This window comes from Gymnogyps californianus, chromosome 17 (assembly GCF_018139145.2).
Source record: "Gymnogyps californianus isolate 813 chromosome 17, ASM1813914v2, whole genome shotgun sequence".
Taxonomy (NCBI): domain Eukaryota; kingdom Metazoa; phylum Chordata; class Aves; order Accipitriformes; family Cathartidae; genus Gymnogyps; species Gymnogyps californianus.
The window spans coordinates 1,898,692-1,923,977 of NC_059487.1; the positions used below are offsets into that span (position 1 = coordinate 1,898,692).

Consider the following 25,286-nt stretch of genomic DNA (forward strand, 5'->3'; position numbering starts at 1 on the left):
TATTTGCCTTTTGTGCCAGCATTTGGAATATGTGAATATGCAGCACAGATCTGCTCCTTCATGTAGACAGCAAAAATACTGTATTTCCATGGAATCAAACAAATGTCATTAACAAAGAAATCAGTTATCAATTCTGATGGGAACTATGTACAGATCTAAGCCAAAGACAAGGATGTAGTCGCGTAAAGGCTTATGGTAATGTGCTGTTAGTGGGCTGTGCACGGAAGTGATTTTAATCCCAGAAACAGAAATCTTAACTTTAAAAGCTACTCAATAAACAATGTATTTGCCTGTAAGTACCTTTAGCCTGTACAATAAGAATGTGTTAGACTACTTTAAGATTTAACTCTTTCCTCATGTGCTCCAGTCCCCTGATTATCTGGGAACCCTCTGCTGAACTTCTGGCTTGGTATGTCCACGTCTGTCTGTACTGTCGAGCCCAAAACTGTATCTAGTACTGAACTCCACTACCTGCATGCCTTTTTCTACTTGCTAGCACCTTTTTCTCAGTCAGTGAATTTCAGGAAATGGAGGAAAGCACAGATGAAAACCAAGTATTGCGTAAGAGGAAAATTTGTTACTTTCACTACGTATTTCTATCAACACACCTCAGCCCTGCTCAATAAGCCCCACACACCAGCATTTGGCTTTTATTTACAAAAAAATCCCACACCATCAGATCATGTAATCGATCCTTTTAACAAGATGCAAAGAAAGATGGACTAAAAGCTTTAAGAAATAACGGTTACAAAGCTAGTGTGTTAATTCAATTTTCCTATGATACTTAGATGGAATCTCAAAGCAACTTCCTCTAGCCCTTCAAAAAAAAAAAAAACCAAACCAAAACAGGAGCCTAAAAATTGCCAGTTAACTGCCTAGCTAGTTGCTGCAGCAGACAGTCTCTCCAATGCTGCCTTCCGAGGAAATAACCTCCTGTCTATTTCTACTTTGCAACGTACAATACCCTCAAAAATGCTCCATTGCCTGTCCTGCACCAATGGAATTAAAACCTCTTACTTTTTATTTTAGTGTAATTACACATTTTACATGTATTCAAGATTTTCAGTTAAAAATCATACTAGTTATCTGAAACTGAAGACACCAACTAAACAGAATAGTGGATCCCTCTCTGCAGCACTCCACAGAGAACAAACTCTATGAAAAAATTTATTTAAATGAGATATTTTAAGAAAAACGAAATAAGCGCATGTCTCCTAGTGAGCAGAATACTTATGATGATGACGATGAGATTATTATGATGATGAGATCAAACTAACTTATTTTATAATCTTTTCTGTTTATGAAGTTATTAAACATTCTGGGAAGCTAGAGGCTTTCATTAAAGCTTGGGATTGCTAGATACAAATTAGCAAAGTCCAGAAAATAAAGATGCTGATCTTATTTTCGTTACAGTAAGGCTGAAAATCTTCACTGTGGACTATAGTTCCACCTCAAATAAAAATGCCTAAGAGTTCTGGTCTCTACAAACAGGAAGTTATAGAAACCGCTGTTATTATGATTATTAAAACACTGTTTCAAAGCTTCCAGAAAAAAAAGCTTTGTATACCAGGTATATGTAGAGGGCACATTTGAAGGGAAAGTTACTTACTTCTTGTACTTGAGGCATCACCGTTGCTTAGGAGCTCAGGATCTACCTGCATCCCATCTAGACAGACAGACAAATCTCCTACCACTTCTGCTGGTTCTCTGTCACCAACAAGATGCAATGTCACCACTACCTGCTCAACTGAAAAAGTACAGAAAAGAATGGGAGTTTATTTTACTACATGACAAAAAAAAGCGCATTTTATTCAAGAAGCCAATCATAGACCACAGTGATCAAGGGGAAAAAACCAAAACAAACCCCAGAACTACAGCTCTGTCTCTCCATAATTTTTTATGTTTTGTGTGGTAAAACTAGTAATTTCCAGATGTCAGTACAAAGTTATTATTTCTACAAAAAGGGGAAAACTGGAGCATAAGCTTGTTGCTGCCTAAAGAAAGGAGTATCATTACAGCAGAGATTGAATCTAACGTTTCTGCCCACACTTTTAAAGCAATTAAGACACCTTTCTCAAAACCCTATAGTTAGGAAATGTAATTCACCTTATTCTTCTTACAGAGCAGATATCAATTCTATCTTCTGATTAAAATATTTCACATTTATCTAATGACATCAAGATTCACATTTAGAAAATGGAGATTTTGCATCATATCCCCAGACCAAAGGTATTTTCAGGGTAAATAACTGTTTTTCAGTGAAACAGAATGGTAATAAACGTTCTTGATGAAATGGTTTGAAACAAAATCCAGGGAATTACAGCAGGGTATCTGGTGTCAGATAGAACAATGTAGTTACCCCAGGTAGTTTTCACCCAGATTCAGCAGGACAGTAACACACTGTCAGGAGAACAGCTTATTACACTACTATCAACATGCTGCATTTACAATGCCCACATCTGAAAGTCGGAAGCAAACACTTCTTTAAAGGACAGAACATAAGTATGACAGCACAAAGCTATATGCTGTAGCAATATAAATTCTGTAACGGTGTAGAATTCTGTATTTCTCTTTCAAGCTTCGTAAGATGCACATACTGCCTAAAGGATAACTAATTCTAAGATGTATGAAATAATACAACATATCCCTATAACACTATTTAGAACAAAAATAACTTACACATTTCCTGGTCTAGCACCAGCAACATATCAGAGTTTTCATTTTTAAGCTACATAAAAGGAAACACTCTTTTCTTTAATTAGGCTTTCACTCTTGCACATATTAGCAAAGTGAAAAATACCATGTTTTCAATTACATCATAGCAGACTGTGTATAACGAAAAAAGATTACACTGAAAAAGTAGGAGGAAGCTCATAAATGCATAATCTGTAGCAACAAAAGAATTCTTAAGGGCTGTCTACAGAGTTGCACACAGCACTCATTAACAGACAATTCCTGACAAATTCTGCAGCATTCCAAAGTATTGTTAATCTTATACTTACGTTTCATACTGTTTGATTTCAAAGTCTCATGAATATCCAGAGCAGCACTTCCCAGAAGGACATCAGATTTTAATGTTTGATGGCTCCAGACTCGAAAGTTTAATTTACTTACAGGAGTAACAATTCTGAAAAGAAAAAGTTGAGCACTGCGTAAGGGCATTTGTTGGCAGGGGAAGTGGGTGAACCGAGCAATCTACTTCAGCTGTCACTTAAAATTATTTAAAAACAAAGAAATAATAGTGGTAACATCAAACCATTTCTAATTATCACATTCTAGTATGCAGTCACATTTATATGTCACGTAAATCAAGACTGTTGCAAGACTGCTCACAGACTGAGTACATTTTTTATTATGCCTAGTTTAAGGGAAATATCTACAGAAAAACTACCAGCTCACAATTAGCTGGTAATGTAACCAACAACAATTATGCTGGAGCATAACCAGGATTAGAAAGAAAGACTGATTCTTGCAGGTTCACATTTCATGAGTGTTCAGCATTTGCGTACCTTGATATGAGAATTTTTCACAGAGCGGGAAGACAGCAAATTTGCTTTCTGAAGAGTTTAACAGAAAGTTTTAGGACATCCCATAAAAAGGGAAGTACTCGGAAATACTAAAAATTATTTTAAGTATTTTTAGAAGATGACTGTTCCCCTAATAAGCTGGCACATACTTACATCATATTATGACAAAGAAGCAGGAATATATACAAAATTATTTAACATTTTACTAGTATTCTTCTGGCTTCACAATGCATTTACTGAGAACAGAAGAACACACTACATCTTCCATGGCTTAACAATTCAGAAACTTCCCTCACCATTTCCAGGAGTAGGATGTACTACTTCTACAGTGTGTTAATTTGATTATGTCCTTGGAGAACTGGTTCCAGGTTTACTACCAGAGAAGTCCCTCGCGGATCCAACTATCACAACAGTTTCTCTTCATTCCAAATGCAGTAATTCAAAGAAGAATTCAACCATTTATTTCTACCCCCCTTTCACTTCCCTGAGGCTTTTCTTAAATTTTTACTTCTTTTAGTGACACAAAAATCTGAACTTCATTCAAAGCATGGTGCTACAGCCTGGAAAGATGCCTTCCAGAGAGCAGGCACAGTACAAACAGTGGCAATGTAAGCCTCTACATAGTCCAAACAAGAGCCAAAGTTCTCTCTGAAAAATCTTGTGGGCTGGTAAGGTCATAAAACCTCAATACTGTAGCCTCTGCCAAACAGACAGACAGTTTGAATTTGTCAACCTGTGGCAGAGAAGGTACATCTCTGCTCCTAGAAAAGCCATCAGCAGAGTCACTCCCTAAACCTGAAAGCTCCTGATCAAGGATTACCTATGCAGTAAGACCCTCCGCTCCCAGATCTATGCCAGCAGTTATGTACTGGGAGAGCCCCTTACTGGAGAAGAAACACATGTAAACAGAAATATTTTCTGCCACAGCAGTTACTTAGTCTTCCTCCCTCTAGCTCCAAAACAAACTGAATCAAACCATGCTCATTTAAAAACTGCTAAATCTCACCAAACATTTTGCAGCAAGATGATGACAGCTGAGATTTTGCCTGATCACACACACTTCGTGGAGAATAAAGGAACTCTCCCAGTGATAAGAAAAACCTAAAAGCCTAGATTTTTCTTTTTCCTTCCTAAAAGTATTCTGACAACAGCAGAAAGATAGGCATCACAAAATAGCTGATATTACAATTAATAATAGACTCACAAAATTTTTTTTCTAGAAAGTTGCTCTTAAAGGTAAAATATTCACCTGCCCCTCATGCTCCCTTCAGTTTTGAGAAGCCTTACAACAGAGAAACAAATTTACGTCAGTATCAGTTGCTCACATTGTATGAACATGTCTGGTTTTTAAAAAAAAATCCCTAACAGAAACTTCAAAGTAATTTTTAATACTGATACTCTTTTTCTATAAGGAACATTCTAACATTTATTTATTTTTAAATTATTTTAATTGTGAGAAACAAGTATTATAAATGACTGTTTATTTTCTCAGTGGATAGTTTCACTAGTATATGGTTGATAAGTCCAGACTTTCAGAGTCAGACAGTCCCTTCAGGACATGCAGCTCTGCCTAACAAGACTGCCTCCTAGAAGAGGAACCCATGGTCCATACCCATTTGCAGAAGCCATTACACTTTTCCTTTTTATTCTGAATCTGAATGTAAGCAGTTGTGTCAAAATATTCCCTAAAAAACAATTAACTTACTCCACTAAGTTCCATGTAGCATTAGTGTAATCTTCAATGCAATTGATATGCATTGGGTGTCTCTGTTTGGCGCTTACTGAACAAGAGCAAAAATTGCCCATGTATTACTGCGTGGACTCGCACAGCACAAGCCACAAACATTTCAATTTAAAAAAAAAAAAAAAAGAAAGAGAAAAAGGCAGGCTTTAAAAGCGAAAAGAAAATTCTGCTCTTGCACATTGATATGCCTGTAAAGCCCAAGGTTTTCTTTTTCTGAAAATACTTCTTTGCAGTGGAAAGTAAGGTAAATAGTAGTAACTAAAACGTCATAATAATCTGAATTACAAGAAAAGAACAGGCACAAAAAAGGTTTTCATCAGGCAGGAATGTTCAAGATGCCTCAAGAATAATAATCTAGAATTTAAGCATAAGCAAATGTGCAAACCCAAGACTGACCTTTATCCCAGTGTTCCACGTGACACATTCTTAAGAGAAAAATAAATTTTATAGAAGCTGCAGATCATTTTTTTTTCTGTGCTTTATACTTCCTATCATCTCACAACACAAATACTGGGCCAAGCAAACATCAACAACTGTGTTCATCTTGAATCTAATGTTAGTTTTGTACTCTGAAGGCACAAATTAATCAGGAATTTTGTACTTGTGATTGAATTTAGACGTGCGCAAGACAGAGCTAACTACCTATGCTATGGCATGGTACACAACAAAGTGGTGTACAAAGAACAGCTACACTTTTCAGCCACGGTATTTCTGAAACACCGTAACCTTAAATGTGACAACAAAAACGTGCATGGGACTGTCAGTTTTAATATCAAATTACCTTACTTCCCTTACCACTCACAGAATTAAAGCTCCTTTGATATGCCACATACATTAATACAGAATATATTCCTTCATAAGCACTGGGTCCTTTCCATAGGACATAATGCAATAGTTTGTAAATATATATTCCAGACTGTAGTATATTTGCTCCAAAAATTACAGAAATATCTTCATATCATGTAACATTGAATGCCTTGCTTAAAATAAAAATGCAACCCTTAAGTCCACTGTCAATTGCCTTAATTTAGCTCAAATAAATTGGAAAACAAAACCATCAAACCTACACTGTAAGATGCTGTTTCCACTTCGGACTATTTGTGTTGTTGCATTTTTCTGTCTTCTTTGACTGTCCATCTACTGAGACTTCCACATAAGGGCTAGGTCCAAACCATTTATTTTTTTCTTTTAGTTTTGCTGAAATGACTGTTAAGAAAGAGAAAAATAATAATTTACTCAATAAGATTTCAATTGCAAATAATATTTTTTAGTTGTGTGCTTCAGTATTCAAGTATCAGGTCATTGATGCCTGACAATAAAGCTCAAGGAAAAAAAAATACATTAGATGGACAAAAATGCTCTTGCATTCCAGATCATTTTATACAATGCTATAGCTCACACAAATGCCTAAAACATGCAACAGTACTTCTATAACATCAGACATTATAATTAATTAATAATGTAGAAGATCCACAAAAATCCTCTACAACCTCCTCCTGTCTATCATCAGCCAAGAGAATTCCTGGAGTTTATTACACTTGCTTGTTAAAAAGCTCAAAACATAATTTCTCTCTCTCTTATTAAGGAACCATGGAAAACTGCCACCACTTCTGGTGAAAAGAATATCATCAAGAAAAAGAACTTTGTGTTAAGTTTTCTGTATCAAAGCAAACTTACAGAAAAGCTAACTAAAGGCAAACTCTGAGTTCCAATAACTACCTACTGTTCTAGAAACAACAAAACCTGGACAGGACTTGCAGCTCTAGAGCTTTAATTGGGGGGTGGGTGGGTGGGGGTGTTTTGGGTTTTTGGTTGGTTGGTTTTGGGGTTTTTGGTGGTTTGGGGTTTTTTTAAACATTCAACATCATTGACTGCAACACTCCTGTCTTTCCAAACACTGTGGCTCTGTTGCCTCCATTTAGCCAAAGCAGCACACATGTGCTTCAGTCTACACTAAATTCACGAAACACTACTTAAGACAAAGATATTATCATTTCCAGTTGGCCAGTGAACTCCACTCTGTTCTAACAAATAACAACTTGGTCTCCTGTGTTTCGTCACCCACCTCAGCTGCACTACATCCTTAAAAAAAGATGACTAATTCAAGCCCATATGGCTAATCTACCTAGAGTCCCTTTATAGTCTATGCTCCTTTAGAGATTTAGAGAAGTAGCTTAGTATAAACTGCTCTGAACTGCTCCCAAGGGAGACTCTTTCTCTCTATATTACAGACATCTTACAGAAATTAACTTCAGTTAGCTAACATTAATTTTCACAAATAGCTCCCCTTCCCCTCATGTCTCCAGTACTTCTATACTACAGCATCTCATGCCTCACCATCAGTAGCTATCTCAAAGGCATCAAGACCTACTTTGAGGCAGCATAAATCAGCAGTCTTGCACCTACTTTCAAGGTTCTTACCCAGACAACCTGAAAGTTCATTTAAAACTAATGAAGACAGCAGAACAGGGAGGTGAGGGTAGGGCAGGTGGGGGCTGCTGTACAGAAATGTCTACAAAAAGGTAACGCCTGCTTGCACAGGAAATAGTTTGCTTGCAGACTGTGGCTGAACTTCTACAGGAATTAAGAACTGTTCAAACACCTTAACAGTCTCAATTCTAAACACTGAGGCATTTCTTCAACTTCATTTTCTTTATGCAAGTCACAGGCCTTGAACGGAGCAAGCCTTAGACAGCAATCACCACTTTAATCCTGCTCTCCATAGCTATGTGGAAGATGTACCTCCTTCCAAACCTCTTCAATTTTTCTCTCCAATATCAACCTGTAGGGACAAGATTTCTCTTAAAGTCTCATGGCCTACTGAGAAAAAACAAGCTTGTGACCTCAGTGTGACAGCTAGAGCTAGTATAACTTATTCACTTCCAACCTCCTTTGTAGTCTAAAGCTTTCCCATCTATTTTTGACAATTCTTTTCATCCCCACAGTATCAACTTTGTGAAACTTCTGCACATACCCACAGATCTTCCACACTGACGGTGCAAAATTTACCCTTGATGCTTCTCAACCTAAACTGCATACATCCACAGATCTCCTATTCCCAGACTTCAGCTTTTATGCTTCAGTAAAATCTGTCAGACAGCAAAAGTGAGGAAAACTTGGTAATTAAGTTTCAACAGCTGCTCTGTTGGTGGGGCACTACAAAAAGCAAGGCATGTCATGTAAATCCATTCCTACGCAATCTACAGGTGCTCAATTACAGTAATATTCTCCCTAACACTTTTATTAAAGCTCCTTTACAATGGTGGCCATAAAAACAAGTAACAAGGGAGAAGCAATAAGTCAAATTTAATGAACAGCAGTTCAGATTCACTTAGCTTGAGATGTCAAAAGACTGTTAGGAGAAAGTGTTAGATTTCATATTATGTCAAGTATTAGTAACTGAAAGCAGTATCATAATACGTTATTACATTTCAGAGAGGACTGCTCTGTATAATTTACTCAACAGTATTCAAAATGAATTATTCCTTCACCACTTTTTTTTTTTTTACACAAAAATGTATCATTTCAAAATACATTTTAGATAAAATTCTGAATAAAATAGCTGTATTTCTGCCAAGTAATGATGGCATAACACCATCAATTTTATTGTGTGCCTTTTCTCTTGGGTTTTGTACAACTCAAAACTTCCCGAAATGCAACATACTAGTAACTTCCATTTAATTGTGGGAAAAACACTTTCACATTTCTAACCAGAAAAGATATATCCTTTCAAAAGGCTTACCAGTGATTTGAAGCTGTGATTTCATGGAAAACCCACTGGATGGTCCTGATCTGGACCCACTGCCAGCCATAATACGGACTGGATCTTGAATCTGGATGAAGAGACAATGTAAACATTTGAATCTTCAGAAACTAAAAATTAAATCATCTGGTTTTTGACATGTAGATACATTATACTGCAAACAAAACCACCACACTTGTTTTCTTTCTAGTTCCTTTCCATTTCCCAAAGTACAGAAAATGGTTTACAAAGGGCTTAGTCTCCACTATTATATGATCTGTAAATACTCATGTCCTACGCAAAAGAGGTCTTTCAACTTTGTCCCTTCAATTTGTCAATTAACTGAGAGTGAATGATGTTCTAATCGCAAAGTTTGCTGTACCTCTTATCTCTGAAAATATCTGCCTATTTTGATGTCGTAAGGCCTGGGTAAGAAGTTTATCTTCCCATGTCAAGTATTAATTGGTTTAAAAAGAAAAAACAAACCACAATCCACAAGCATAGGAAAAAGACTGAAAATGAATTATTAAATTAAAAAGTGAATTTCAAATTCAGAGAAACCTGCTTCTGTATGTCTTTTGTTTTCACTTGGTTAGATCAAGTCTACAGACAGGGCCTGTAATTCTACAAAGCACTTCACTAAAAGAGGAAATATATCACTTCTGAAAGAGGGTAAGACAACCTTCATTTACAGCCCAACCTTCCCTCTTACCGCACCCCAATCCTCACACCCGTGCTAGCCTGATCCTCCCAGCACCAAAGCAAGCAGGTATTCCTACTACTCTTTGAACTTAATTCAATTCAATATTTGGTTTTGGGGGACAGGGGGGAGAAAGTGGACAATATGCATCATGTAGCTCCGATATTAACAGACAGAAATGAAATAGTGTGCTATTACATTAAAAATAGACATCACTTGTTCATTTTTAAAACACATTTTCAGCTCAACATCCCTTACCAACTAAACTAAATATACCCACTGGAAAATGAATGGGTTATTGAAGACTCCAAATTACCTGCTGGATACAAATTCCATACTACTTACTGCACCCCTCTCATGCCATGTTCCCTCCTTTGTGCCATTTCCTCACTGCCTTCTGTGGTCATAACCTACTGCAAAACCATTCATCCACCTACACGTCTGACCTATCTCTCTTTGGGCTCAGCTACTCTGGCCAAGGTGTTGGCTAATCAGCATGTGCAAATCTCCCAGCCCACTGCTGCGCATCTTTGGTCAGCCACTGAATCTGAATCCCAAAGCAGATCAAATATCATGTGCCAGCTCTCAGGTCATTTTCTGCACACAATGTTCTTTCCAACAAGGAAAGTAACGTGTTAGCTTAAGCTGCTGCTATCTGTATCTTGAGTACAAAAGGCTATACCTATGAACTTACCAACTGATAACACCACAAGCAGTCTAAACAACTGCATGTCTTATCCTCTGCATTCCATGCAAAACAGAATTTGTAAAAGGAGACCGGATCTGAATATTGCGACTTTCTTTTTAGAGGCTGCAGTCTGAAGCAAAAGTCTGTATACTGTGACAATTACCGTGAAATTGATAATTCCACAGGTATTTCAAAAGTGGTAAAATGGGAAGTTCTTGCATCCTACAGCTTGCTGATGCTAGTGTTAACTACCGGAGAATATGACACCGCCAAAAAAAGTACTAATGACTTGCTTAAATAGTGTACAGTGTTATTAGTGGAGTTCAGTACTGTTAATTACTAGATTCCAGATGTGAATCACACAAATCTAAATCCTGCTAAAGTGAAAAAGCTTTTAATATAAGTATTTCAAAAGTAGTCTAAATTTAAAAGATTTAGAGGACAATTCTTAATTCTGATCCTGTGATTAGTTCTACCAAACTCACTAGGTATCCTTTATGCTTCAAGAAAGCTGTTGAATAGCACCTCGACCAATACAGACATACTGGAGAGCCTAAAGGAGTTTGCATTTACAGAAGAGCTGCTATTTTCCACCTGGAGAAATAACACTGCACATAATACAAATGCAATTACTGAAGGTGATAATTGTCAATTGAAGTCATACAGTAAGCACATACGGCATACAACATTCATTCAGAAGCACATGTTAAAGCTAACTTTCATTTCTAAGCCTGCAAAATACACTCGTTAAAACAATTTTATTAATATTCGATCATTTTCATTGAGAATATGCAGAAAAAATTCTAGCAGCTTAATCACATCTGAAATGACTGTCCTGCAAACATTTGAGTTAGCACATGTATATGTGCAAGTATGTATGTAGTGAGACAGTTTTCACTAACAACTAGCTTAAGTAAAATTTCAAGAATCTATTGCCTCCCAATACTTCTAAAAAAAAAGAAACTAAATTACACACTGTTTAGTTCTCTCAGCTACCATAAAGTTTCTAATTATTTTCGAACAATAGAACTGAAGAGTCTTATTTTACTGCATGCTTGCTAAAATCCAGAGGCTCTTCACTTAAAGCAAGCTCCATTAGTTAACCAGGAAAAAGGAGGAGAGTTCCAGAGGAAGAAGCAGCAAGCAACAATTTACCTGTGCCCTGCACTTCAACAGCCCTCTCTCTCTTTTCATGTTTTCGAATACCTTGACTCCAATGCCTCCTCCGCCTTCCTTAACTGCCAGCTGAAAAAGACTCGGCAAGCAGAATAGCTGGTTCCAAGCCAGGCATCCAGCAAGAAATAATCACTGAGCTCACACTGCAGCTCTTCTCTCAGCTAGGCACTAATTTAAGTCTCTTCCCTACCGTGCATTTATATACTCTATCCACATTTTTCATAACTCATAGAAATTTAATCAACTTTGATACCTCCATCTCCATTAATTTTTAGCTGGAATGGATTAGCAATTAAGAAAGTTTGTAGTGCAACACACAGGAAAAGGGGAAGAAGAGAGCAGAACAGGACTGGCAGGTGAAATTGTATACACCTCATTTTCTTAGGAAACAAGGCTAAAATACATTAATTAGTCAAATAAGAATCCGTTATGATTAATGAATTACACTTTGAGGAAGCACAAAGAGATTGCAAAGGACAATAATCCCACAAGTCTCACACATCCAGCTGATTTCTATATTTAAACTTAATTTTTAGCATTTAATTCCTCTTTGTTTATATAACAAATACACACACAAATTAAATCTGTTTGGTAAGAAACTACTGTATTAACAGCTATTTTTAATGGTAACACTGCATATGATTTCAACTCAAAACCAGCCTAGAGCTACCTATAAACTTAATCACAAAATAAGACAACATACACTCTCCCATCATTATTAAATATTTCCATCTAGTTTTATTACAATAGAAACAACATTTAGGATTCTGTGAAAAGCAAATGTCTTTAAGACAAACAGTTCTGTCAGCAACTGGATGCGAACAGGCCATCATGTGTGAACACCAACAAGCATTTTAACTGTACTAGACCTTTGGACCCCTTGCTAGTGGAAAGGAGTATAATGACTGCCTTCAAACTATGTTATAATCAATCATTTTATGAACAAAAATATAATTTGAGAAATCATTATAAACTAGGTATGTCTGCTTTATAAATTCATTGTAATGCAACAAGTACTTCCACAAGTTGAAACTGTCACTCCAAACAACTGAGAATACATACTCAGGTTTTTTTCTGCAGTAGAATATTACACACATCTTCATAAATATTTAGGGATTTGGTTTGAGTGTGTTTTGGTTTGGGTTGGTTTTGTTTGTTTGTTTGGTGGTGGTGGTAGGGAGGTGTTCTTTTTTTTTCCCCCTGGTTTTGTTTTAAATTATAGTAAGCTCATATTGCCATTTTTTCCCTCAGATGCTGCTACCCACTTCCAAAAACCTGCCAGAATTTGAAATTTAGGAACATTAGTTGAAAGGTTTGAAAGCTGTGACAGAGAGAGCGGGCCAGCATAACAGACACTCAGAGCATGATCACGTAAGTATAATTTTCTTAGAAATGAACAAGACAAATTATATGGCATATAAAACCATATACTAGAGAATAATACAGAATTAATATCTTCTTGTCATTAAAAATAAACCATGCTTGCCTGAATTTCTTCAGTGGCTGCATACCTACTCCCAGGTAGGTTTGTTTTTATAACATGCTACTATAATGTGTAGATTATTAGATAAATTATGCTCAGCTTCATAATTGCATATGCCATTGTTTGTACTCAGGCAGGTTTGAACAAACATTGCTTAAAATAAATCTGCCTCACAGTAGGAAACTCGGTCCACGCATCCTTTTGGGATTCAGTTCTTTGAATTCTACCTCTAACTAGAATGCCTTCTCAGAAGCCTCCCCTATGGCATGACCTGATGCTGTTAGGCCAAACTGCATCATCTTCAGTGGCATTTTAATCCAAGACAGCAAACTTCATCACCAGATTTTTCTGCCTGAATGGTGCGGAAGAAAGAAGAAATTCTAGAGGAGCACAGCCCAGATGCTACAAACATTTTCAGAAAAAGGAAGGCAGAAAGGGAGGATCTTCATTTATTTTTCTTTTCAGAAATCACGAGAAATAGTGGGGAGAAAGGCAGCTCTGAGTGCTTCTGGGTTACAGCAAAGTAAGGGAAGAGGTGGGAAGGAGCTTCTTACCCCACAAAATCAGGGAGTATAAATAGAACAAAAATGCTATCAAAGGCTTGAGAGATCTTCAGTGTCACACCAATTTAACTTATGGTGACTTATTCAGCGATGGGATTCATCTGTTAAAGAACTGACTTATCGAAGAAGGTAATTTTGTTTCATATTTATTTGAAAGAATAGAAGACAACTAGGTCAAAATGAAATCCTGTGACTGTATATTATACATGCATAGCTTTGAAAATATGTTGGCACATGCTTTTTATAATTTAAAAAATACCGAAATAATTGCACATTGTTGGCTGCTGTAAGCCTTATGTTTAGTAATTAATTTTAAGAACAGGCTAAACTGCTCTTTACAGGTGTACCAATTCAAAGTGTATTTGCTGTTTCAATAATTCAGTAAAAAAAAAAAATCGCATAATGAAAAAATTTCTTTAACATACCTAGTAATTTTAACAATGGTTTTGAAAACCTCACTGTGTAACACAGGAATACAGACTTTCGGAAAAAGTGTAAAATATACAAAGTTTTGTTTAAGAAACTGCATGTAAGATGTAACATGTCCCCTTTACAACAACTAATTTTTTTATCAACAGGTATGTGAGTTACAGACAATTAAGAAGAGATTAGACTAGACATTTCAGAGAAAGTCACCTGTTTATATTAAAACTGTACTTTTTTGTGTGTGAGAAATTAAATACAAATGCTTCCTCTCCTTCCCCCAAAACACTGAAGCCTCTTTTTAATTGAAGGCATGCATATTGTGGAAAAGTTCTTTTCTCTTAAATGTTATATATAATTATCCAGTAAGCCCAGGCAGAGACAGCTAGTTTGGCAACTTGTTTAGCAAATTTGCAGCTACTTTAAATGTTCAAGTTTCACCTTTAAAGTAAAAAGTGGTTTGACAAAGTTGTTTTTATTGGTTTACATTTTTATTGGTTTTTTTTTCCCTAAAGTAAGTTTTAAGGACATGGTCAGTTTTGCCCAAACAAGTAAGAAGACATACAGAAAGAAACTGCTGAGTAATCAACCAGGAAGAAAAGAATAGACACAGACTATAAGAGTGTTGAGTACACGTTGGAAAGGGAAGCAATTATGAGGTTTGCATCAAGGGATATTTATATAAGGAATGGAAACAAAGAGGGTTTTAACAGCAGAATGCAGCTTAGCTCCCTTGGCCATTACTGCATGTGAGCAGCACTACACCTATTTACTGAAAATGCAGTAAAATCAAAGTAGTCTCTGCCATAATACATCTGTTGAAATTTAAAATCCAGATGTCTAAATTGTTTTTTGAACAAATGTGAAATACAGCACATACTGGGTCCAAAAACAGACTCTAGGTTGAATTACTGAGCTGTTGTTGTCATATCTCTACTGCTATCAGTAACTCTACTCACCAGATTAGAGCAAGCCCTGATATGCCAGTTAGCACTACAGGCACACCTCCCTTTTGCTGCGTACACACTCAGTTTAACTATTTACAAAGCTAACATACAGGCAGCTGTTCTGATAAGAATGAGTGAGATGCAGACTCAAAGACAACACTTGAGCCAAATTCAATATACTAGCTAAAAATATATTTGTGGGAAATACAATTTAATCAGTTTGGGAAGCAACCCAAGTGACATGACCTTCAGAGGCTGCAATGAGGGAAAAGCAAGATATATAAACCACGAACACAGGAGAAGAGGTGCCCAACTTCTGTCCTTTCCCTACTATGGACTTGCTAATGAGAAATCCTTGACATTGAAGTAGAAACTTCATCCATTATGCTGTCTTAAAAATGTATACTTTACATTTTTTCCTAATTCACGTATACAATACATATGATCCATTGTACTTTTGGCTCAACACAGGAACCACTTTCTTGTTATGCCTACCTACAGACTATCATTTCTACACCCTTTCAAAGTACAGTGGTATATCAGTCAGAAGTCACATTTCCTTTAAATCAATAGGTCTAATTATATTTTATGAGTGAGATTATCTGAATCTATTCTAGATAACTATCATCCTGAATCTTTCTATTGCATGTTTTTCTGCTTCAAGTAAACATACCTTGTAGAGAATTGTAATGGAGATGCTAAGATTGGTATGAACAAAGAAGGAATGGAAATGTGCATGTATAAATCAGAAAAAACAGCAAAACAAAGGTTAAAAGAATGGCTTTTATTGATAAAGAAGGACACTTCTTGCAGGAATAAACTGAGGCGTGTTCGTGTCAAGACCAGGATGCCTTCACTCTGATAAGACTACAGCACAGATGACTGGCCAGCAAAAGAGTCTCTGCTTTAAACAGAGGAGAGTGCCAACAGGGTTAGGTCAGATCACATATGTCATTCCTTTTCCTGTTAGCCCAACAGGAAAACATACTGTAGCTATAAAGATATGGATATTCCAAATAAGGAAAAAACAACCAGCATTAGCCTTCACTTAAGATTTATGGAGGCTGAAGTAAGCCAGATTCTAAAGCAAACGACTAGTGTAAAAGAACTCTTGACTCCCAAAGGATATAAAATACCCGTCTATAAAGTAGTTTGTTGTCACCAAAAGGAACCCGAAGCATGATAAACAGTTGACAGATACCATTAGTTCCATCCTCCGTGTTGCACATAAGAGACACTGGCTATACCACCTCAACACACAAAAACGTCCCGCTGCTTGTGAGTACACGAGTGTGAGAGAAAGTGTAAATAAAATGTATGAGAGAATTAGTGTGAGTAGGTAAAATTAGAGACTTTAAAAGTAAATACCACATTCCCTTCCTGTAAAGTCTCACACTGAGTTTTGTTATACTCATTTCCTGCGACCTCATACACAACTTGAATGATAATCAGTCTGACATCATACTGATATCCTACAATAGGATCAAAAGATGGCTCTATTCTGTGTCATGAACAGATTTAAAATTACAGTAGCAAAGACTAAAAAACTATAGATTAACAGCCTTAAACACCTTTTCTAAAAACACTCAGACAATTATTTATGCAACACTAATTCTCGGTGCTGATTCCTTCTTTTTCCTAAATATCTACCACTTCAAAAGAGAACTGAACATGGGAAACTCTTCTGAATCCAAAGTTTCTGAGTCGGAAAAGCTGAAAAACATGTAACCTGACTATCAAAACAAAGAGATTGCCCAAGGAAAGACAGAATAACTCTGGAAACATTGTGGCCAGACACCCAGTGATATTCACGCTGTAACTTTTACCTCAATACCAGGGATCACCAGTGTTCCTTATGCAAACTGCGCAGATTAGAAAAACTGGTCCATCAACTTCAACCTGCAGAGAAAAACGCTTCCAACAACACTGCTTGCAATCCAAATTAAGCTATGTCTTCAGGCCTCCCAAACCGAAGACTTACATCAAAATTACAGAGAATTCATTCATTAGCATTTCTATGCACCAAGATGCCTGCTTGCATAACCTGCACCTCAACAGAAATACTACATGTGGCTTTTTTCTACATACATATAGTATTTGATACTGAATAAAAGAATTGGAAAAAAGACATGTAAAGAAACAGTACTGCAATATACAAAATTAAAAGAAAAAAAATTATGTAATTTGACAGTTTTTTCCCCTTTCAGTAGTACATCAGTAATTCCCCAACCACAACCTGTTCTTAGACTAAAACTGTGGTAGGCAGGACAAAAGGGACAAAACAGGCTTTGCCACCAACTCAGATAACTTGCCAATGAATTTCCTTCCTAACTGAAAGGATGTTAGCTTTTACTAACTTTTAAGAAATGCTCAAAGAGGGAAAAAAAGACAAAAGTGTACATGAACATCATATGCCTTTTGCTTGATTCCAAAAAGCCTGGCAAGAAAAGCCACTGCAGAGAGCTGCACGAGATAATTAAAACCATTTGTGAAAACAAAGAGATAGTCTATTTTTATTTCAGCCATTTCCTTCTCATGGTACAATCCATTTCAAAGAGGACAACAATTCATATATGCAAACCACTAAGCTAAAACTGGTTCACTGCTGTAATCTTAGAAATAGAGCAATACTTAAAATGGTTGGTTCTTAAATACCACCATCGGAAAACAAGATACATTAAACCTGGCATGCGTGTTAACCCACAGTAGAGAGAATTAAACTGGTATTAGGAAGACAGAGGAGAAGACAGTGAAACTGGCATTGTTCTAACTACCACAAACTTAAATAGATTTTTAAACTGCTGGATATACTGGTATTAACTAGACGTTAACTGGATTAACTCCTGCATTTTACAAACCACTGCTTTTAGAAATTCATTTTGGCCTTTTAAACTCTTTTTTAAAAAATCTTTTGTAATAATATAGCTTCAACACAATACAGCACTGACTCAGAACTACGTTTCATCTTAATACTTCTGTGATGAGGCTTCAGGAAAATTTTTCTGTGAGAAGAGACCAGGGGCTGCACCCATGTTGGACAGAGCCAGCTCCAGCCGGCTCCAAAACAGACCCACTGCTGGTCAAAGCTGAGCCCATCAGCGATGCTGGTAGCATCTCTGTGATAACATATTTAAGAAAAGGGAAAAAACACTGTGCAGCAGCTGTGTGAGAAAGGAGTGAGAAAATGTGAGAGAAACAACTCTGCAGACATCAAGGTCAGTGAAGAAGGAGGGAGAGGAGGTGCTTCAGGCAACAGAGCAGAGATTTCCCTGCAGCCCATGGAGAAGACCGTGGTGAAGCAGGCTGTCCGCCTGCAGCCCACGGAGGACCACGGCAGAGCAGATATCCACCTGCAGCCCATGGAGGACCCCACGCCGGAGCAGGCAGAAGTGCCCTGAAGGGAGCTGCAGCCCATGAAGAGCCCCCACTGGAGCAGGCTCCTGGCAGGAGCTGCAGTCCATGGAGAGGAGCCCATGCGGGAGCATGTCTTCTGGCAGGACCTGTGGACCATGGGGGACCCACGCTGGAGGAGTGTGTTCCTGAAGGACTGCACCCCATGGAAAGGGGCCCATGCTGGAGCAATTCTTGAAGAACTGCAGCCCGTGGGAAGGACCCACATTGGAGAAGTTTGTGAAGGACTGTATCCCATGGGAGGGACCCCACGCTGGAGCACAGGAACAGTGTGAGGAAGAAGGACTGGCAGATACAAAGTGTTACAAACTAACCACAACCTCCATTCCCTATTCCCCTGTGCCACTTGGGGCGGGGAGGAGGCAGAAGAGTTGGGAATGAAGGAGTGAAGTTGAGCCTGGAAAAAAAGGAGGGAGTGGCGGGAAGGTGGTTTTAGTTTTGTTTTTATTTCTTACTATCCTACTCTATTTTTAACGGGCAATAAATTAATTTCCCCAAGTCAAGTCTGTTTTGCATATGATGGTAACTGATGAGTGATCTCCACATCCTTATCTCGACTAACAAGCTTTTTCAATCTTATTTTCTCCCCCCTTCTGCTGAGGAGGTGTCATGGTTTAACCCCAGTCAGCAACTCAGCACCACGCAGCCGCTTCCCCCTGCCCCTCCCAGTGGGGTGAGGAGGAAGAAAGGAAAAAAAAAGTAAGACTCATGGGTTGAGATAAGAACAGTTTAATAACTAAAGTAAAATATAATACCAACAATAGTAATAATGAAATGTAATAATAATAGTAATGACAAGGAATATAACAAAAAAAAGGAAGGGGGGGAGAAAAAAAACAGCGATGCTCAATGCAATTGCTCACCACCCGCTGACCGATGCCCAGTTAGTTCCTGAGCCGCGATCCGACCCTCCCAGCCAACTCCCCCCAGTTTATATACTGGGCATGACGTTCCATGGTATGGAATAGCCCTTTGGCTAGTTGGGGTCAGCTGCCCCGGCCATGCTCCCTCCCAGCTCCTTGCACACCTGCTTGCTGGCAGAGCACGGGGAACTGAACAATCCTTAACTTAGGATAAGCGCTACTTAGCAACAACTAAAACATGAGAGTGTTATCAACATCATTCTCACACTAAATCCAAAACACAGCACTGTACCAGCTACTAAAAAGAAAGTTAACTCTGTCCCAGCCGAAACCAGGACAGGAGGGAGAGTGAGAGAGCGGCTTGGTGGACACCTGGCAGCCAGCCATGGTTAACCCATCACACTGGTCTACCGTGACCATCACATTTCAGTTGCATCACATTTCTTTTAGGATGGTTTAAAGGAAGTTCAGCTTCCAACGTACAAATTAAACTCATGATCTGAAACCTACCAGCTGACAGTATTACGATCTGAGAGTTTATGCCCCGAAGAGGTGAAGGTTCCAGAACTGGGGGTGATTGACTATAGAGTGAACCAACTTCTCAGAATGAGCAATATTCTTCCTTCATAGGGAAATATCCTTTTAGCACCTCCAAATACCAAAGTTCCTCTGACCTTACACAATTCCTGTTATTAGGACTGTTAGACTGGTATTACAGATCTCTAACAAAAAGGCATTGAGTTCTAGCAATTAGAACTCTCACATCTTGTAGAAATTAATTACAGCTTTTCCCTCTTAATTCTTCCACTTCCTTGCACTATGAACCATGTCCTATACGGAGCTCTGCAGAAACAGAGGTTAAAAAAAAAACTGTACTGTAACTTCAGGGACATCCTTCCTCAGACGGGAAGAAAAGACAGTTACAAAGACTGAAGCAATGTAATCAACAGACATATTGATAGAGCCCTAATGGGTAAAAAACTCTTTTATATTTCACTTTTAAAAAACAACATTGTTATATTTCTAGGTTTCTAAAAAGAAAGTACCCAGAAAGTATAAACAACATTTTCCAGTGGTAACCTTGGAAGAGGATTTTCTCAAGGGAAAAGCAGATAGTTACAAGCAGTCACTGTTAACCTGTGCACTAACAGTAAGCTGACCCAGTATCCGAAAGCATTTAGTGCTTTCTTTGAATTGCAGCTGTTTCATAAACACAATATTCTACAGCACACAGCCTTGGTGACAGTTTACCTAAGTAAGACTGTACCCTAGCTGTAGAAATACATGCATTTGTTTTGTAATTCGGAGATTATGTTTCTCAACACTACTCTAATTTTATCACAAAGGACAACTTTGAGCACAAAGAAGCATTGAAGAGAAGAAGTCCAAGATAGTTACAAAACAGTTACCACAAGCAGCAATATTTTTTGTTCTGTCTGCCCTATAAAATCTCATTTAGCCCTACAGCTATGTTTATGCTTCAGCTGCCTCTGACGCTAAGAGGTTCCTACAAAGCAAAAACCCCAGTCTTGAGCATCTCAGTCAAATATTAATGTCGGTGTTAGCAACAGGTTATTTTAGACCTTACCATGAAAGCATGAAAAGGAAATCTTCTGAAGAACTTTACCCAAAGTCTCTTCCTGCCTGTTGCTATGGGAAGGGGAAGGAAAGAATTTATCTGGAGGCCTCCGCTTATCGCTGCTTTAGCTACGTGACACAGTAGTGAGAAGAGATGGTCACACAAATCCACAAGCCATAAGCTACTTATTCATGTTATTCAATTAATTTTTAATTAGGGCAATGAAATAATCTTAATGTGATCACCCAGAGCAAAAATATTGAGTCAAAATTGTAAGCTATTTTTTCCCCTTTAAGCAATTTTCTTACTTGTAATATATTAATTGATGATTGCCTGGAAGAGATATTTCAAATCACCTCCCTTTTACCCATCTTTTTGCAGTTTTAACAGTTTTCCTGAAATGCAAGAAGTTAGTAGAAATAGTCAAGAAAACCACAAATTAACATTTCCATATTTAAAACAAAGATTTTCAAGGATTAAAAGTTATTTCACATAAAACACATGACCAAAACTTGAAAAGATAAAAAATGCACCATAAATTTTGCCTGTTACAAAGTGCCCAATAAAGTAAGGCCGGGGAGACAAAAATACAAAGAATAGTCACTGACTTTAAAGTCGTGGTACAAAGCCTTGTGACAAATTTCACACAGGATGAGAAGTCTGCTTGGTTTTACTCTCAGACATTTCTGAACATAGTCTAAACAACTGTCAAGCAGCATTTATATCTTATCTCTCAGATCCTTCCTACGTATATTTTTGTTCTCCCCTATGCTGTGCATTTAAAAAATCCAACTATCTAAAAATGATCTGAAAGTAACATAAATGAAAATGTGTTACTGAAAGAGCATATGAGGAAACAAGGGTAAAATGAGAACACACTTCTATGAATTACTTTCTAATTTCTTCCCAAACGTTTTTTTTTTTTTATAGAACCACTGTGTTGGGTTTGTGTGGCGGGCGTTTGTGTAGCGGGGCAGGGGCTACAGGGGTGGCTCCTGCGAGAAGCTGCTCAAAGCTTCCCCGGCTCCAGGTCGGACCTGCCTCTGGCCAAGGCCGAGCCCATCAGCAATGGTGGCAGCGCCTCTGCAATAGCATATTTAAGAAGGGGAAAAGACTGCCGAGGCAGAGGAGCTACAGTGGAGAGAGGAGTGGGATGTGAGAGAAACAACCATGCACATACCGAGGTCAGTGAAGAAGGAGAGGGAGGAGGTGGCCAGAGCAGAGATTCCCCTGCAGCCCATGGAGGTTAATGGTGGAGCAGAGATTCCCCTGCAGCCTGTGGTGAGAGGGCAGGCTGTCCCCCTGAGCCCATGGAGGTTAATGGTGGAGCAGAGATTCCCCCGCAGCCTGTGGAGGACCCCACGCCGGAGCGGGTGGCTGGGCCCAGACAGGGCCGTGACTCCATGGGAGAGCCCATGCTGGAGCATTTCGTGGAGGACTGTAGCCCGTGCAAAGGACTCGTGTTGGAGAAGCTCATGGAGGGCTGACCCCCGCGGGAGGGACCCCACGCTGGAGCAGGGGCAGAGTGTGAGGAGCCCTCCCCCTGAGGAGGAAGGAGCGGCAGAGACAACGTGTGATGAACTGACCGCAACCCCCATTCCCCGTCCCCCTGCACTGCTGAGGGGGAGGAGGCAGAGGAATCAGGAGCAAAGCTGAGCCCGGGAAGAAGGAAGGGGTGGGGGAAGGTGTGTTTTTAAGATATGGTTCTATTTCTCATCATCCGACTCTGATTTGATTGGTAACAAATTAAACTGATTTCCCGCGCCCAGCCTCAAGTCGAGTCTGTTTTGCCTGTGACCATAACTGGTGAGTGATCCCTCCCTGTCCTGGTCTCGACTCAGGAGCCTTTCGTGGTATTTCCTCCTCCCCATCCCGCTGCGTGGTGCTTTGTTGCCGGCTGGGCCTAAACCACAAGCACCATACAATAATTTAGGCTGGAAAGGATCTCTGGAGGTCATCCTGTCCAACACCCTCCCAAAACAGGGCCAACTTCAAAGTTAGATCAAGCTGCTCAGTGTTTCATAAAAATGTTCAGTAGGCTAAACTAGTATCAAGATACAAGTTGTAATAAAGGTATCTCAATAGATATTCGAGTTTCCAGATACAATAACAACAAAGTGAGTGGCTCTGTGGTTTTACACAAATGCATACCCTATTTTCTTAACACATAAATGTGCACAAATGCCTTTCATTCTTAGCATTTCAGGCCTTTCACATATCCCTGCCATACTGCTACTAACACATATCAAGAGAAATAAAACGTATTTAACATGAAAGTTAAAATACAAAGTTACCTGAAGATGCATTCCTTAGAAATTCTATTACTCTTGATATTTGCAATAATATGGAGAAACAGAGTGAATAAAGTGAAACAGGTGAACTCCAAAGACAACTGCCTCTTCTACCCTAAGCAGTCACCTTCCAATCAAGCTCAATTACAAGCCAGCTTTCATTTCATAAGAGATTTCTCACAGTCAAGATAATTTACTTCTTTCAGGACTTCATGCAAACTGTAAATCAAACTGCTTTACTAAAACCGGAGGACAAATCTAACACTTCTAATAAAAACTTTTTATACAACAAGATTTATTTTGTTACACGATTTAATTCTTGGAAGTGTAATAATTTTTCCAGTATATGTTTGTACATTCATTTCATATGGCTCTCAATTGAAAGACTGAGAAGAGCTTCTAAGCTAACTCCTCCTGAAGCTTCCTCCATCTCACTGTTTTCCAAAAATAATTCTCGGTTTAGTGAATGTAATAGCTATTCCTTTAACACCTTAGGATGTGTGTTTCCCTGCACCTTTTATTAATAAACATCCATATAAATGCTTCCCTTTCTATCAATCTAGGTTTCTTTTTGGTTTGTTTCTTTTTTCTTCTTGAAGACTTTTACTGCTTCTTCATTTTCTACACTTGTTCATATTGTACACACTCAAGGAAAATTAAAATAATTCCTTTCTAAAAGTTGTATTTAAAAATAGGTCTATTCCCTTTTAGTTTGTATTAGCTTACTCCATCGTCTTATGGCTTCTAAGCTTCACTGAGGGAAATACTTGCCGAAACAGATTCCTATTTTGTCACACACCCATTTTTCACCTCCTATACCCAAATCTTTCTCAAAAGTCCTTGCACACACCTTTCAGAAATACTGTAGTCGACCTGTCTCTTTTTTAGTATGGTGTCTTTTAGAATGGCAACAGCCTTTTTCCAGTCATGACAGTCTTTGAACTCTCACTGTATCTTCCTTTACCTGATTTGCTGTAGCTATGTCCACATCAGCAAGCAGTGCAATGTAATGGAAGTGGAACTAGGCAGTAAGACAGGTCTGTAGACCCAGTACTGACATTGTATACATTTCCGGAGTTTTATTTTGGAACAGCTCTACTCTGATCCCACAGCCCCACACCAGCTGGACTGCAGCTTCCAGTTTAGTTTCATCCAAAAGCAATTCAGCTTCCCTGATCCAAGCTCATTTCACAAGTCAAATCAAACAATCAGGGGATTCATTTCCAAAGTGCACTCCTTGTCCAAATTAAAACACTAATGCAGATGCACCCCTGTTTCCCCTTCACCTGTTCCTCTCTGGTATGCATTCTGACCGTATGGAAAACCTCCACAGGTCTAAGTTATGTCCACTGACTCAAGCTCATTCTTTTGCATTACTTCTGTTCTCTTTCTTTAATTCTGAGTGTGGATATACGTATTTTCATGCATGAGTATGCTTAGTCACTTTGTTTCAAGACTTCTACCTTTCACTCTGTTTTGACAGTTTCAGAGGAGATTCTTTCACAGAACGTTTTCCTTTATAAAAATATAAAAAGGAAGCCCCAAAGTTTCCCACTCTCCATCATTGGGATAGATCTGCTTTTTCCCTTCTTCTGCACAAGATCTAGGCTAGAAAATTGTTTCGGCAAAACTACTCGAAAGACATGACCACGGCAGTTAAAACCAAGTAAATAATAAGTATCTTTTTAGTCAAATAGATTAAGATTGCATTTAAAGCATGTATCTATTTAACTTGAATGATTAATGCTGTAGGTAAAAAAAGAAAGCTGTCAAAGCACAAAGTATTTGTGTCTTCAAACAGAGTAACAAACTGTGTTTCTGTGAGGCCTAAGCAATGAGTTGGACCACAGAACTACTTGTTTCATGTGGAAGGAAGACCAGTAACTGAGTACCACTACCTGTGCAAACACAAATGTTTCTTTTTACAAGGAGGATAAATTTCAAGAAGTATTAAGCATCTACAGAGATGCTGAAAAACTGAAGTCTCTTTTCCCATTCATTCTATGTGCTAGAGAAAATAATTGATCAAAACTAAAATTTCTGATAAATCTCTGAAGCTATGTTTGAGCTCAGTGAAGCCCATACTGTGCCATGTAAAGTGAAAGGTCACTCAACTCCTTTGAGTGACTTTCCACATTCCCAGGTACTA

General features: G+C 38.3%; 1 protein-coding gene across 2 annotated transcripts in view; it reads right to left on the reverse strand.

Moving 5' to 3' along the window:
• Nucleotides 1-25,286, reverse strand: part of ITCH (itchy E3 ubiquitin protein ligase) — a 64,790-nt gene that overhangs the window by 27,769 nt on the left and 11,735 nt on the right. For both annotated transcript variants that reach the window (XM_050907072.1, XM_050907071.1), the window contains exons 2-5: nt 9,014-9,104; nt 6,339-6,477; nt 3,003-3,127; nt 1,610-1,747 (exon numbers count right to left, since the gene is read on the reverse strand). In XM_050907072.1, the coding sequence (XP_050763029.1) occupies nt 1,610-1,747; nt 3,003-3,127; nt 6,339-6,477; nt 9,014-9,083 (472 nt within the window). In that variant the 5' untranslated portion in view covers nt 9,084-9,104. The remainder of the gene's footprint in view (nt 1-1,609; nt 1,748-3,002; nt 3,128-6,338; nt 6,478-9,013; nt 9,105-25,286) is intronic.